Source organism: Diabrotica virgifera, chromosome 5 (assembly GCF_917563875.1).
Source record: "Diabrotica virgifera virgifera chromosome 5, PGI_DIABVI_V3a".
In the NCBI taxonomy this organism is placed as follows: domain Eukaryota; kingdom Metazoa; phylum Arthropoda; class Insecta; order Coleoptera; family Chrysomelidae; genus Diabrotica; species Diabrotica virgifera.
This window is the reverse complement of record NC_065447.1, coordinates 256,365,975-256,379,704: the sequence shown is the minus strand read 5'-3', so window position 1 is coordinate 256,379,704 and position 13,730 is coordinate 256,365,975. Positions and strand designations below refer to the sequence as shown.

Genomic DNA, 13,730 nt, shown 5'->3' with positions numbered 1-13,730 from the left:
CCATATAAAATCTTTACCTTGAATAAATATTCAATAAATTATTTTTAAGAGTCAAATTTTTGACAAGAACTAAAATATATTTTTTTCACGGTTGAAAAAAAACATGTTTTTTTATTTTAAACAAAACAAACGTTTTTTTTTTGTTTTAAACGGTTTTTTTTGTTTTAAACATGTTTTATTTTTCGTTTTTAAATTACGCGTTTTAAACAAATAAAACGTAGAAAAAAACATTGTTTAAATCATATTTCTTACAACGAGAGGGATCTGTTTGAGGAATTAGGCAGCACAGATACATATAATAACTTATGGCTGTCCAGCCCATATTATGAACTTACTTGCCCACGATATAGAAGTGCCAGGAATAAAGAACAGTGTCAAAAAATTGCAAATATTTTAGAAATGTACATGTTGCTAGCGCAAAATTCCGAGAAGCTGGTGATTCTGCTCTTGTATTGCATTAGGATGTTCGTTGGAATACTTTATCGGAATGCTTAGAAAGTTAGTTGAAAAACTGGCCAATTTTATTTCACATTTGCTCTAAACAATAGAATAAGTATTAAAAAAATTGGAAAAAAATCCTTTGCAAAAGGTATAATTTTTTTTTTATTAAAATCCCTTAAAAGGGCTACATCACATGGCAACCAGGATAATGCCCTGAGGTAATGTATTGAAATTTCCCAACACGTGGGATCCAAATTGAGTTGTTCCCCCCCCCCCCCCCCTTTTTTCAGAAACATCACTCATTTCGCATTCAGTTGCCATTAAGTCATTGAAATGTAAACAACTCAATTTGGATCCCACATGTTGGGAAATTTCAATACATTACCTCAGGGCATTATCCTGGTTGCCATGTGACCATCACAGGGCTTTTTATTGAAGTATGCACTTTTAAGGCATCTATATTACATAAAGGGTTTTACCCGGATATTTTTCTTTTGTGTGTCAGCTAGCATCCAGTTTATCTAACACTGATGATGATTTTTTATAAAAATCGAAAACGTTTTGTTGTGATATCTAGCCCTTTTAAGGGATTTTAATAAAAAAAAAATGTATACCTTCTACAAAGGATTTTTTCCAATTTTGTGATTGATGGTATACAGCCAACTACAGGAAAAACATTTTCTTTTCCTTGTGGATTTTTTAGAATAAGTATTGATAAAGATGTAACAAAGCTTGTAAATGATACAAAGTTAAAGGCAAATGCCAAAGACTAGGTATTTATAAAAATTAAAGTATATTGCAGTGCAGGGACAAAGTCCAAACAAATACTTGCACTAAAGGAGAGACTACAGAGATATGGCTAGAACTTCTGGAAGCATTCGAGACTGAACACGCAAATGGCGAATTTTTGGTAAATGATACGAATCAAGGAGCTTATGAAAATGGCTTTGATCCTGGCTAATTTCTTGACAAGTTTGATTGCTCATCGCTTTAGTGGAAGTAAATTTAGTCAAGAGCAAATAAAAACTGGTATGGAATATGTAGAAACTTCACTTCACATCCAGAGGCATTGCCAATTATTATTAATTACCAGGCAAAGTTTGTACCCTTTAATCCATATATATTTTCTAAACATCTAATGTACAACCATTGGCATGGTGGCGTTCTATGGTCATACAACATAAAAAAACTCTTCTCATCATACGCTTTAGTCAATTCCAAACTATGTAACCAGCTAGACAATGTCAAAGCTGCTAAGTTGGTTTCAATTTTTAAAGAGCTTAATTCTATAAGTGATCACGTGGCTGATAAAATTGATGACTTAGATTATAAGATTACTATGAGACTAAAACAATTTGAGAAAATTATTAACTCTTGTATGCAAAATGTTTTGAGTTTTAAAATTTTTTTTGTGTTCCCATTATTAATAAATAAAAATATATTTGTTACAAAGTCTGTATAATAATATGTATAAGACTTTTTTCATATTTATGTATTATTCACAAAAAAAATGAAAAAAAACGCTTGTTTAATTTAAGTGTTTTAAACATGTTTAAAACAGTTGTTTAAAACAAAACAACCCTGATTTTTCTTAACATTTTTTAAACATAGGTATATAAATTTTTAGTGCATTATATACAAATATTTGAGTTAGTGTGACATATAAATACAGCAGAGATCTTTACATCTGCTTCACTAATACCAATACCTCAAGGGGGACAATACATTATTTTATTGTCCACAACATTGTTAAATTCATGTCTCTTTTATTTACACTGCAGCTGTCAGTTTCTTATACTGCCAGTTGTACACTTTTACCATTTAAAGATATTTTTATTACACACAAAATTATTTTCTATTCAAATAACATAGTCATTGGTTGAACATTTATAATTCCGAAACAAACGATATATAATACATATTATATCTCTATTTGCTGTATTGAAGTGATGAAGCACTGATAAAGATCTTAACAGTATCTATACACCATTAAAGCAACATTTATAAGGAACTAAATAGAACTAGTACTCCTTCAGTGAGTACTTTTTGAACACTAAGGATATTCTCGGTATTTTTGAATTTCTTCTATCTCTATAATAGTACCAAAGTACACCTAACACTTTTTAGGTATAATGTGATCATACAATAGGCCTTTTAATTTTAGTATGACGTCACACTGTCATTTATTTTGATGTTAGCTTCATCTTCATTCTAAACAAAATTTTTTAGACTATTCCATCTTGAGAACAAAAATCAGGAATGTGCAAGAAAAAAGAAGACTAATTACTATAAAAGAAATTGTTTTACCAATTATTAGCAGAAAGAATTCGAAGAAAGTTATTTGAAATCATTCTTGGAAGCAGCCCCAGTTTTGCCTTAAACTAAATGATTGAAGAGTCCCACTAGGGAAAGAACTCAGAGAAAGATACACTCACTGTAATTGTTTGAGCTAAATATTTTATAAATTAGATCCGTGATTGATGAATCTGGCTATATCTAGTTAATTTACAAAATAGTTTAAAATAATCTGTTATAGAATTAAAATGTGGTTGAATGCACAAAGTATGACGTCACAAAGGATATGGCCCCTTGATATCTCAGTTGTTATTAAGTTAAAAATATAGAGTCATCAAAAAATTCCGAATTTTTGCTGAATAAAATATATCACCACTTTTTGACCACCGTTTGATTAGAAAAACCTTTATATCAACAGTGACAATTCATAAATGTCATATTTTGACATTTCTAATTTGAAAATTGGCTAAACTGCCAACCAATGGCATTCAAGTGTAAATACTACCTACAGAATTCGGATTTTCCTGATGACTCAGTCCATTGATCGAAAACATAAAATTTGTCTAAAATTGTCTAAACTGCATGAAATTTGACTAGTTTAATTTATTTTAGGAACGGTAATAAATCACCTAAGCTGTCTAGGTAATAATCAGGTACCAATTCTTGGTCTTCCTTTTTACTAGATTTTTGACGTTGTTGGATGTACTCCAGAGTCGTTACGCCAGTCAGCACCAAGAGCGTTTGAAAACCACATCTTGTTCCTAATAAAATGTCTGTATTACATCTAGAAAGAATATTTATATGGTAAATTAACAAATAGAAAAGATAGAACAAAAATATTTTCAAAAATAAATGTATACCATTTTTATAAACCTAAAAATGTATACCAAAAATATTTTCTTTTAATACACAAAACTGACAGGTGTTCCTCTCTATTTCCCTTTCAATGTCGTATTATTACCGACTTATTAAATATTTAGAGTAATAAATAAAAAAGTATAAGTGTTTAATTCACAAAACTACAGGTTATGGGCCCATTCAACTCATCAAATATGGCAAGTGCAATAAGGAATACATTTGATATTGAATGGTACCAATTATGTACATCCTAAAATTTGATACAGATTCCTCTTTGTGTAAGGAATAATCCTTTGGAGAAAATTTCTGACCTTGTTTTTTGAAGTGTTTCTCTTTTTATATGTCTTATAAAAACTAGATTTGTACTTGTAGACTTACCTATCACCAACCATTATAGTCCTCTTAGGATCTATCCCATGTTCAGTGATAAGTGCATCAACTATATAAGGGTTTGGTTTTCCAAGGACAGTGGCTTCTCGTTGAGCAACGGTTTCCACTGCTCTTACCATAGTTCCAGCACCAGGCACAATCAAATCTGAACTCATGGGGAATCTTTCATCAGTATTGGTTGCTATAAAGAGGCAGGATGGTTTGCTTAAGTATGAAGCGGCTTTCATCACTTTTACGAATGATAAATGCTCATCAAATCCTACTACAACAGCTCCTACATCTGGGTCAATATGGATATTCTCTACAGTGGTAGCAAGGTTATTTTGAATAACATCTGGCTGGAAATAATATTGAAGATACTTGTAGGATATTATACAGAGTGTAACAAAAAGGTAGGTCATAAGTTAAATCATATATTCTGGTACCAAAAATACACTCCTGGCCAAAAAAACCTGGACACCTTAAAAATTGGTCATTTTTGATGTCTCGAATCTCATAAACCTGTTGTCCGATTTTAGTGATTTTTTTAATATGTTATAGCCTTATTCTCTAAGAATATGGATGTAGTAATAGTGTTGCTGAACATGTAAATGTTATTGTATACCGGGTGTAACAATAATACTGTGTTTTTTCCTGAAAGTTCGTAACACCCAGTGGAATATTCTAGCATTTAAAAAATATTGCAATTAAAATTCAATTGTAGCCTTAGCCTTTCTTAACATTCTGCTTTTTGACTCATTCACTTATGTTGGATAATAAAAAAGTTAGGTACTTTGACAACTAGCCATGTTCTTCATCAATACAGGGTGTTTCTAAATAAGTGCGACAAACTTTAAGGGTTAATTCTGCATGAAAAAATAATGACAGTTTGCTTTATAAACATATGTCCGCAAATGCTTCGTTTCCGAGATACCGGATGTTGAATTTTTTCTTACAAACAGATGATTTATTTACTGCTCTAAAACCGGTTGAGATGTGCAAATGAAATTTGGTAGGTTTTAAGAGGTAGTTATTTCACATTTTTTGGCATACAACTAAAAATTTTATATTCGCCATTGGCGTGCATACAGGTAATATGACCGGGTAATATGACCCGTATGCACGCCAATGGTGAATATAAAATACATAATTGTAGTCAAAAAATGCGCAATTACTGCCTCTTAAAACTCACCAAATTTAATTTGCATATTTCAACCGGTTTTAGAGCAATAAATAAATCGTCAGTGTGTAAGAAAAAATTGAACACCCGGTATCTCGGAAACGAAGCATTTGCAGACATATGTTTATAAATTAAACGGTCATTATTTTTTCATGCAGAATTACCCCTTTAAGTTTGTCGCACTTATTTAGAAACACCCTATATTGATGAAGAACGTGGCTACTTGTCAAAGTACCTAACTTTTTCATTATCCAACATAAGTGAATGAGTCAAAAAGCAGAATGTTAAGAGAGGCTAGGGCTACAACTGAGTTTTAATTTCAGTATTTTTTAAATGCTAGAATATTCCACAGGGTGTTACGAACTTTCAGGAAAAAACACAGTATTATTGTTACACCCGGTATACAATGACATTTACATGTTCAACAACACTATTACTACATCCATATTCTTAGAGAATAAGGCTATAACATATTAAAAAAATCACTAAAATCGGACAACGGGTCTATGAGATTCCAGACATCAAAAATGAACAATTTTTAAGGTGTCCAGGTTTTTTTGGCCAGGAGTGTAGTTTGATTGAACCTAACTTACCTTAGTACACTTCGCGTCAAAAAAAACTGGTACTATCCGACAAGTCAGAGGTGGCGCGTGACCTTGAGTGAAAATACACGGCGACAAATGCAGAATACGAGAAGGTCAGCCGCCAGTACTCGCTTGTCGCATTGTACAACTCTTATAACCGAAAATTGTGTTTTTCAAGTTGTGTAAGTTGGTCTTGTCAAATGTGTCATTCTAATTTCTAGGGCATCGTTGCCAGTTCAACGAAAATATTATTCAATTCTTAAGCCAGTTTTCGGACAGACCAACCATCTTCTATTTTAGAAATTATTCTCGTTTTATCATACTGATGTGGCATCGTTAAAAATTTACTTTGACCAACTTGTCAAATCTGACAGACGTTATCTAAGTAATTAAATAAGTCATCGAGGACTGGAACTATTGCTTTTTATTATGTTTAATCATTCAATTATTCAATCATAAGTGGATTTTTAAGATTAACTTAACCCTCTCTCTGTTTATTAAATTTATTAGATACGGTTTTTTGTTATTAATGATAAAAATAATACTTATCTACAAACTTTATATATTTTTAAATGCTATTTTTTTATTTAGATTTAGTGCAATTCCGTTATCTGTAATGGCAACAACGAAGAGATTCACGAACCACTGTGTCAAGTTTGAACACAGGTTTACATTGGGAAAAAAAGTGTACCAGTTTTTTATGACGGGAAGTGTACAAATATGAACATAAAAAAAAGTTACAGCTCTTTGAAGTTGCAAAATGAAAATCGATTTTTTCCAATATATCGAAGTTAGAGTATATTGAAAATGAGCATGTGGCTTTCTTATGGCAGGAACATCTTAAAAAAAATAACAGTGAAATTTGTGCACCCCACAAAAATTTTATGGGGGTTTTGTTCCTTTAAAGCCTCCCAAATGTTTGTGTACATTCCAATGTGGGTTTTTTTTCTGAGTACCTAACAAAATGTAAATTATAAATAAATTTTCATATTATTACCAAGTCTCTACTGGTAATCTTACTTAACCATTTAGAAATATGTGGTGGATTTTACAAATGTTCAAAATATCTCAATAAAAGTTATTGAAAATGTACTAAGAGACAAAAAGACTTAAAAACATTGTGTTTAACTATTTAATTGGAATGTAAACAATCATCTGGGGGACTTAAGGGAATAAAACCCCATTAAATTTTTATGGGATGCACAAATTCTACTGATATTTTTTTAAATGTTCCTACCATAAGAAAGCCACATGCCCATTTTCAATATAAAATCTCATAACAGTTTTTGATATACAGTGAAAACTGTATATAGTTTTTGAATCTTTTTGAATCTTAATAAAATCAATTATAGTAGACTATCACTTGTAATGGACAAATCCTTCAGTCCTTCCGAGTGTTATGGAGTTAAAGCATAGGAGTCATTTGTAATAGACAATCGTTTGTAGTGTAAATATCGACTGTAATAGATACAAATTCCTGTCCTGTCCCCTGTAAAAATCAATTGTAATAGAGAGATCTTCAAAACTTGTTCCTCATACTGTGCAATCAAATCTGGTTTTCTAGTATTCTTGCATTTGTCAATAAATAGAACATACATCTTGTAATTTTTGGAAAATCATTTACAAATCCATTACAAATGATATAAATCACGAATAGTAGACAGTACATTATAAATGATTTATTAGTTGTAATAGAAATCGGCTATAATAGACAAAACCCTAGGTCCCTTGGAATCCATTACAAACGGTTTTCACTGTATTAGAAAAAATCGAGTTTCATTTTTACTTCAAAGGGCTGTAACATTTTATGTGCAGATTTGTACTAAGATAAGTTAGGTTTAATCGAACTATTTTTGGTCCTAGAATATGTGCTTAATTTATAATCTACATTTTTGTTACACCCTGTATAATATCGATTTGTGACTATTATACTAGTACTATGAGAATGAACAAATGGTTTTGAGTATTTGTTGTGAGAATATTATTTATGATTTTAATAAAAACAATTTCATCTTACACCAATCCCTAGATGTTTAATTCCAGCTGATTCTAGTTCTTGTGCAATTCCTTTAGAACCAATCACATATACTTTCTTACTAAATCGATGGCTTTTTAGATAGGAAACCACTAGATATGCTGTGGATATAATGTCCTCCTAAAAGTGAATATTTTTGTAAATAAAATGTAATGTTTCATTAGAATTACAGACTAAAAAGTTTGATAAGCCAGTATGGTCTATAAAAGATTTATCATTCCCTAATAGTTGTATATAGTTGTAATACCTTCGCTGCATTTAGATAAACTTGCGTTGAGTGTGTTACAATGATTATATGTCCCATAGTGAACCTATGCCACAGTACCTTACGATGCAGCCAATCGCTAATCTAATATGAGGTATATTTGTCTCATAACTCATCGAAGGTGTTAAAGTTCTGGTGAGTTAAAATTTGTCTATTAACCCTTTAACGTTGGGAACTACATATACATGCAAAAGTTTTCTTGCCTCATATACGGGGGTCTTTGGGCATTGCGCTTCCATTTAACACTTCCTCGCATCTATCCATTTCCCGACTTTTGTGGTAAACAAGTTCATTAGTGCAAAATTGAATAAACAAGCACACAAGATAAACGTTCTATTAATTATTTATAAAAATGAATATAATGTTTCTTGCTCTGAAGTACATTTTGATGCAAGTGAATATATGCGTCTCCTGTATCTGGGGCATGGCACATTTAAAAACTCCCGTCACGAAAGGGTTAAGTTTCTACTACTGGACCTGATGATGGAGTATATATAATAAACCCCACAACCAGCCGCCCTTATTGTTCATAACAATAAAAAAGAATTAATTTGGAATGTAAGTACCTGTCCCTAACTTAAAACAAAATAGTTATTAACCTTTTCTACATTATATCCCATCCTTTTAGCTTTAATAACAAAATCTTCTCGTATTTTTGTGGAATTATTAGTAACAAATGCTATCTTCTTCCCAATTTCTTTCAGCATATTAACAACTTCTACTGAACCTGGTATTGGTTCATTCTCCAACCACAAAACTCCATCACAGTCTAGTAATACAGTGTCAATACCATCTAAAATTTTAGTTACTTCTACTTTACTTAATTTAGAGATGTCTGTTAGTGAAGGATGGTTAGGAAACATTTTTTTACTTGGTAGTAATGAGTGAATTACACTGGAGTCTTTGGACTTTTTGGGCATGAATTGGCAGATAAATAACCTTAAAATTTTACTTAACATTCTTCTTCTCGCTCTTATTTACAAAGCTAGAACACAGCACAAAATTCTGTCAACATAGAAAATTTCAAGGCCAATTTTTACATGTTGAACATATTTTTTTTATAGAATTTTTTCGAAATAATTTTCTTAATTGTATTCTCTTGTATTTCAGAGCACAAGAAAAATTTATTCATTTATCATCTTTGATTGAAAAGTTCGTTGCTGTTTGTTTGTATGGTTTGTACACAGCCATAGCCACCTTTACTTTACAAGCCATGAAGAGAAAAAGGCAACGTCGCAATTGATGACGTCGGTAGTCTGACTTTCGGACTACCGCTTTCGAAACTACGATTTTAAAGTACAAATTCTGGTAAAATTTATAGTATTTTTTGAGTCGAACAAGAAAATATTATTAATTAGAAGTTTGTACAAAATAATATTAAAAGTAATTCCTTGTAAGTAACGTTTATTATACAAAAAAAAACCAATAACAAGAATATAAACGGGATTCATTTTTTTCGAATCCTAAGAAAACTAATAAGTATTTTTCAAGAATTTAAACGCAGAGTGAAAGATTACGTTGGGACCGAGGGCCGAAAGTCCCTGAAAACTTCTATGTTTATTTTAATAAGTTACAGGGGTGAAAAACTAAGAAAATTTAGTGTGATTTTTAGTTTCAAATATGTCATTAAAAAAACTTTGTATTCATTTTAAGGGACTTTCGGCCCTCGGTAATAAAGTAATCTTTTATTCTGCGTTTAAATTTTTCAAAAATACTTATTAGTTTTCTCAGCATTCGAAAAAAATGATTACATTTAAAATACAGGCGTCAAAATTTTGCATTTTGTTTCTTTCCCCTTAAAGTTTGTCGCACTTATTTAGAAACACCCTGAATTGATAAAGAACAAATCTAGTTGTTAAACATAAGCGAATTAAATCAAAAAAGCAGAATGTTAAGAAAACCAGAGTCTATAGTTGGGTTTTAATTTCAGTATTTTATAAATGCCCGGTACACCATAAAAATTTAACTGGTTAGCATCAATATTATTACAGCGGTATTGTTAAAGAATTAGGCTATAAAATATTAAAAAAATCACTTAAATCTGCCAACAGCTTTAGGAAATATAAGACATTAAAAATGACAAAATTTTTAAGTGGACGGATTTCTATATGCACGCAAGTTTATGTAAAAATATATTATATTGAACTAAAATCATCTTAATAACATACCTTTTAATATTCTTTATAATTTGGATCACGAAATATTGTAAAATATTTCAGTTTTTCTGTAAATACAGTCAAGGGCGCCCATATAAAAATTTTTAGGGGGGGGCCAAACGTGAAGATGTTGCACATTACATTTTGTATATTTCGGATGACAATATATACAGTAGACTCTCTCTATAACGAACACGGATATAACGAGGTTTCGCTTATAACGAGGTACATTAGGTGTCCCATGAAATTCCTATTGAACTATAACGCTCTATAACGAGGCATATTTGGTTATAACGAGGAAAATTTAAATCGAAGAATACTTGTCTTTACCTGTTTTTAGCGTTCTAATGGTCATAAATAAATAAATGCCCCAACTACCTGTACATAGAAATGCCCAACATCTGTCTTATTATCGAAGCCAGTGCTATAATAAACTCGGCCACCTGTAATAAACATCTGCCTGTTTATCGACCGATATGGCGAAGTCTCATTGTTCACTGTTCAGGTTGACCATCGACACATAATAAACTACGTAAGAGGCATCAAAAGATTTCAATATTATTATTGTTTGATATAACGAGATCCGCTTATAACGAGATAATTAATTCACCATTTCAGTTCTCGTTATAGAGGGAGTCTACTGTAGTTTAAACCACCCAAAAAACCTAGTTTGAACCCTGTTGTGAGGAATTATTCATACATTTAAACACTAGACCAAGTTTTTAAATGGAAATGTCATGGGTACCACAAAAGTTGAGCCTCTCTTTAAAACCCGTTTGAAAAGAATACAATGCTTGCAAACCCTTCCCTTCAACTTTGACGAGCAGACTAACCAAGAGTATGTGTCGAACCAAGTTTTTACTTTAAAATCTTAAAAAGGAGCCCCCTTTATTTTTGCAGATATAGAATCCTTATGAAAAATAAGGCACACATATTCCAAACATTTTTAGAATTGTTGATAGATGGCGCAAATAAATCGCATTTTCCGAATATAGCGCCATCCGTCAACAATTCTAAAAAAGTTCGAATAAATGTTACTTATTTTTTGAGGAGGAAACTCAATCTGCAAGAAAAAACGGGGGTTCCTATTTAAGATTTTAAAGTTAACTCTCACCCCACCTCCAGAGTGTGGAATGAAAAATCCTGTTTTGTGTCATTCTATAGATTTTTGAAAAATATTAAACACGTGTTTTTTAGTTTTATTTGGAAGTACATATATCTCTCGAGATATTAGACCGTTTCTATAATTTTGCTGTGGTATCACGATATACCGTTTTTTCCGATTATAGCGCTATCTACCTATCCACAATTCGCAAAATATCTCGACTAAAATTTGCTTATTTTTACAAGGAAAATCCAAATCTGTAACAAAAATTAGGGGTTCCATTTAAGATTTTAAAGTTACCCGCTCCACACCCAGGGGCTGAAGTGGTGGACTTGTTTAGTGTCATCGCATAGATTTTTGAAAATTATTGAACACGTATTTTTCAGTTTTTCGATCCGATGTTCATTTCGCGAATTATTCGGCTTTTCCGCTACTTTTGGGACACCCTGTATATAACACTCATTCATCATGAAAGATCACCTGTTTTTCATTTAAATAAAATTGTTCTGTTCATCATAATGCACACTTTAAAAATAATCTACTTACTAAAAAAATACTTTTGCAAACTAAAATTTGACTATGTTAAATAAATTTTAAAAATTATTTTTCAGTATGAATTTTTTCAAAATATAAAATATAATTACTTTATACCAGTTGTTAAAGACTAATGGCTCATTAGTGATTATCGATCAGATTCTTGCTGATATGGTTTTTTTGCAGTATAAATGATTCATTTAATTTGTAATTTTGGGTGTCGATTACAGTGTATATGTTTCCCACGCCTCTAATCTCTGTCAATGTTTTCGTTAGTAGCATAACCTGATTGTGGGAAATGTGTATTATGCACATTCCATACAGACCACTGTCGCAGACACAAAGATTTTCTGTTAAACTATTAATAACTACCCAATATGTGAATTTTTTTTATTAATAAATATGTTGTTTCCAATTTATCTCTCAAAATTATCCAATAATGTTTTGACAAAAATGCGTTTATGTAATATAAATTTAATTTTTTTCTTTCCCGAAAAGCTAGGGGGGGGCCACGGCCCCCTCCTGCCCGTGTGTATGGGCGCCTATGAATACAGTGAAAATTATTTAAAAACAAATGAGAACTGTCATAATTAATCGGTCTACCAATAGACGTTGCCAAGTTTCAACTTCATGGCTTGTTAAGTAAAGGTGGCTATGACCACGCTATGACACAGCCACTAGTGACTACTGACAAGTAATTGACAATTGACATAGATACTGTGTGTAGTGGTAGGAGTGGTAGTGAGGTTTTCTCTTTTCTAAAAACTCTTGATTGAAAATAAAAAAATTGTGAATATTCTTATCAATTATAGTTTTCCTGCGGTAGTTTCCACTCGTGATTATTTTACTCAGTATAAATGTAACGATAGTTTGATTTAAACAAAAAAAAGTTGGTTGCTCAGTGATTATAACTTAATTAAATTTTAGCAAACAATATTTACTGCGGTTGACTGGTAAGCGCGTCCATTGCACATTGTTTAACGAAATCTGAAAAAGTACATCAATTTTAGTGAGGAGAACGTGTTATTTGAAATATAATTATAAAAACCGATCCAGAAAAGGTTTATTAGTTAAATACAATGGCAAACGAATTGGAAACCGAATCCTTGGAGACAAGTGTAGAAGAAAAATCATCCGGAAAACGATCCCAAGAAGATGATTACCTTAACCCTCAAAAGAAAAGAAAAAGCGAACCCAAAAATATAAATTTGCAGGAGAAAAATCCGATTTCGCTACTAAATGAGCTCCGGCTGGGATTGAAATACGATATAATTGAACACATGGGTCCATCTCACAATCCAACCTTCAAGATATGTGTTGAAGTTGATGGACAAAAGTATTTCGGTGTTGGGAACTCCAAAAAAGCTGCCAAATTTGAAGCCGCAACTGAAGCGTTGAAGTCGTTTATTCAGTTTCCGACTAATGGTACATTTCTCTCCAAGAAAACGGTTCCAGGTTAGTTTTTCTACTCTAATTTTTGTAATTTTTTAGTATTGTGTCTCATTTCTTTTTGTACTCATCAGTACATATCTAAACAATCTGTGGTATGAAAAAAAAACGGAGTATAAACTCATGAGTATGAGCATAAAGCATAAGTTTATACTCTGTTTCATGTGAATAAAAATATGTTGATGTGATGAGTTTTTTGCACTTTGCACATAAATTAGCCCCACATATAAGAGGAATTACATACTGCAGTTATATTTTAGTGTTTATTCTGTTTCTTTATACCTGTTACTTATCTTTTATTTTAGCGTTTGTTCTGTTTTCATGTATAAAATAAAAATTTGTTTTAAATATGTATTGTTATGATATAATCTAACATAAATAAATAAAATAAAATAGAATAAAAAACCGCTAAACGCCGTAAAAATGAGTGGCACATACAATATTCCAGCTACAAAAGAT

General features: G+C 31.4%; 2 protein-coding genes across 2 annotated transcripts in view; one reads left to right on the top strand and one right to left on the bottom strand.

Annotated features, from left to right (window-relative positions):
* Positions 1–2,757: 2,757 nt before the first annotated feature.
* On the bottom strand, positions 2,758–8,992 carry LOC114326129 (glycerol-3-phosphate phosphatase). Its single transcript, XM_028274371.2, has 4 exons — positions 8,627–8,992; positions 7,745–7,882; positions 3,973–4,322; positions 2,758–3,520 (listed from the first exon to the last, which is right to left on the bottom strand). Exons 1-4 carry the CDS (start codon positions 8,984–8,986, stop codon positions 3,340–3,342), a joined length of 1,029 nt encoding a protein of 342 aa, XP_028130172.2. The 5' UTR covers positions 8,987–8,992; the 3' UTR covers positions 2,758–3,339.
* A 3,542-nt stretch (positions 8,993–12,534) lies between these two features.
* LOC114326125 (double-stranded RNA-specific editase Adar) overlaps positions 12,535–13,730 on the top strand; it is a 30,179-nt gene continuing 28,983 nt past the window's right edge. Inside the window, exons 1-2 of the mRNA XM_028274367.2 lie at positions 12,535–12,775; positions 12,833–13,277. Of these exons, the coding sequence (XP_028130168.2) occupies positions 12,902–13,277 (376 nt within the window). The 5' untranslated portion in view covers positions 12,535–12,775; positions 12,833–12,901. The remainder of the gene's footprint in view (positions 12,776–12,832; positions 13,278–13,730) is intronic.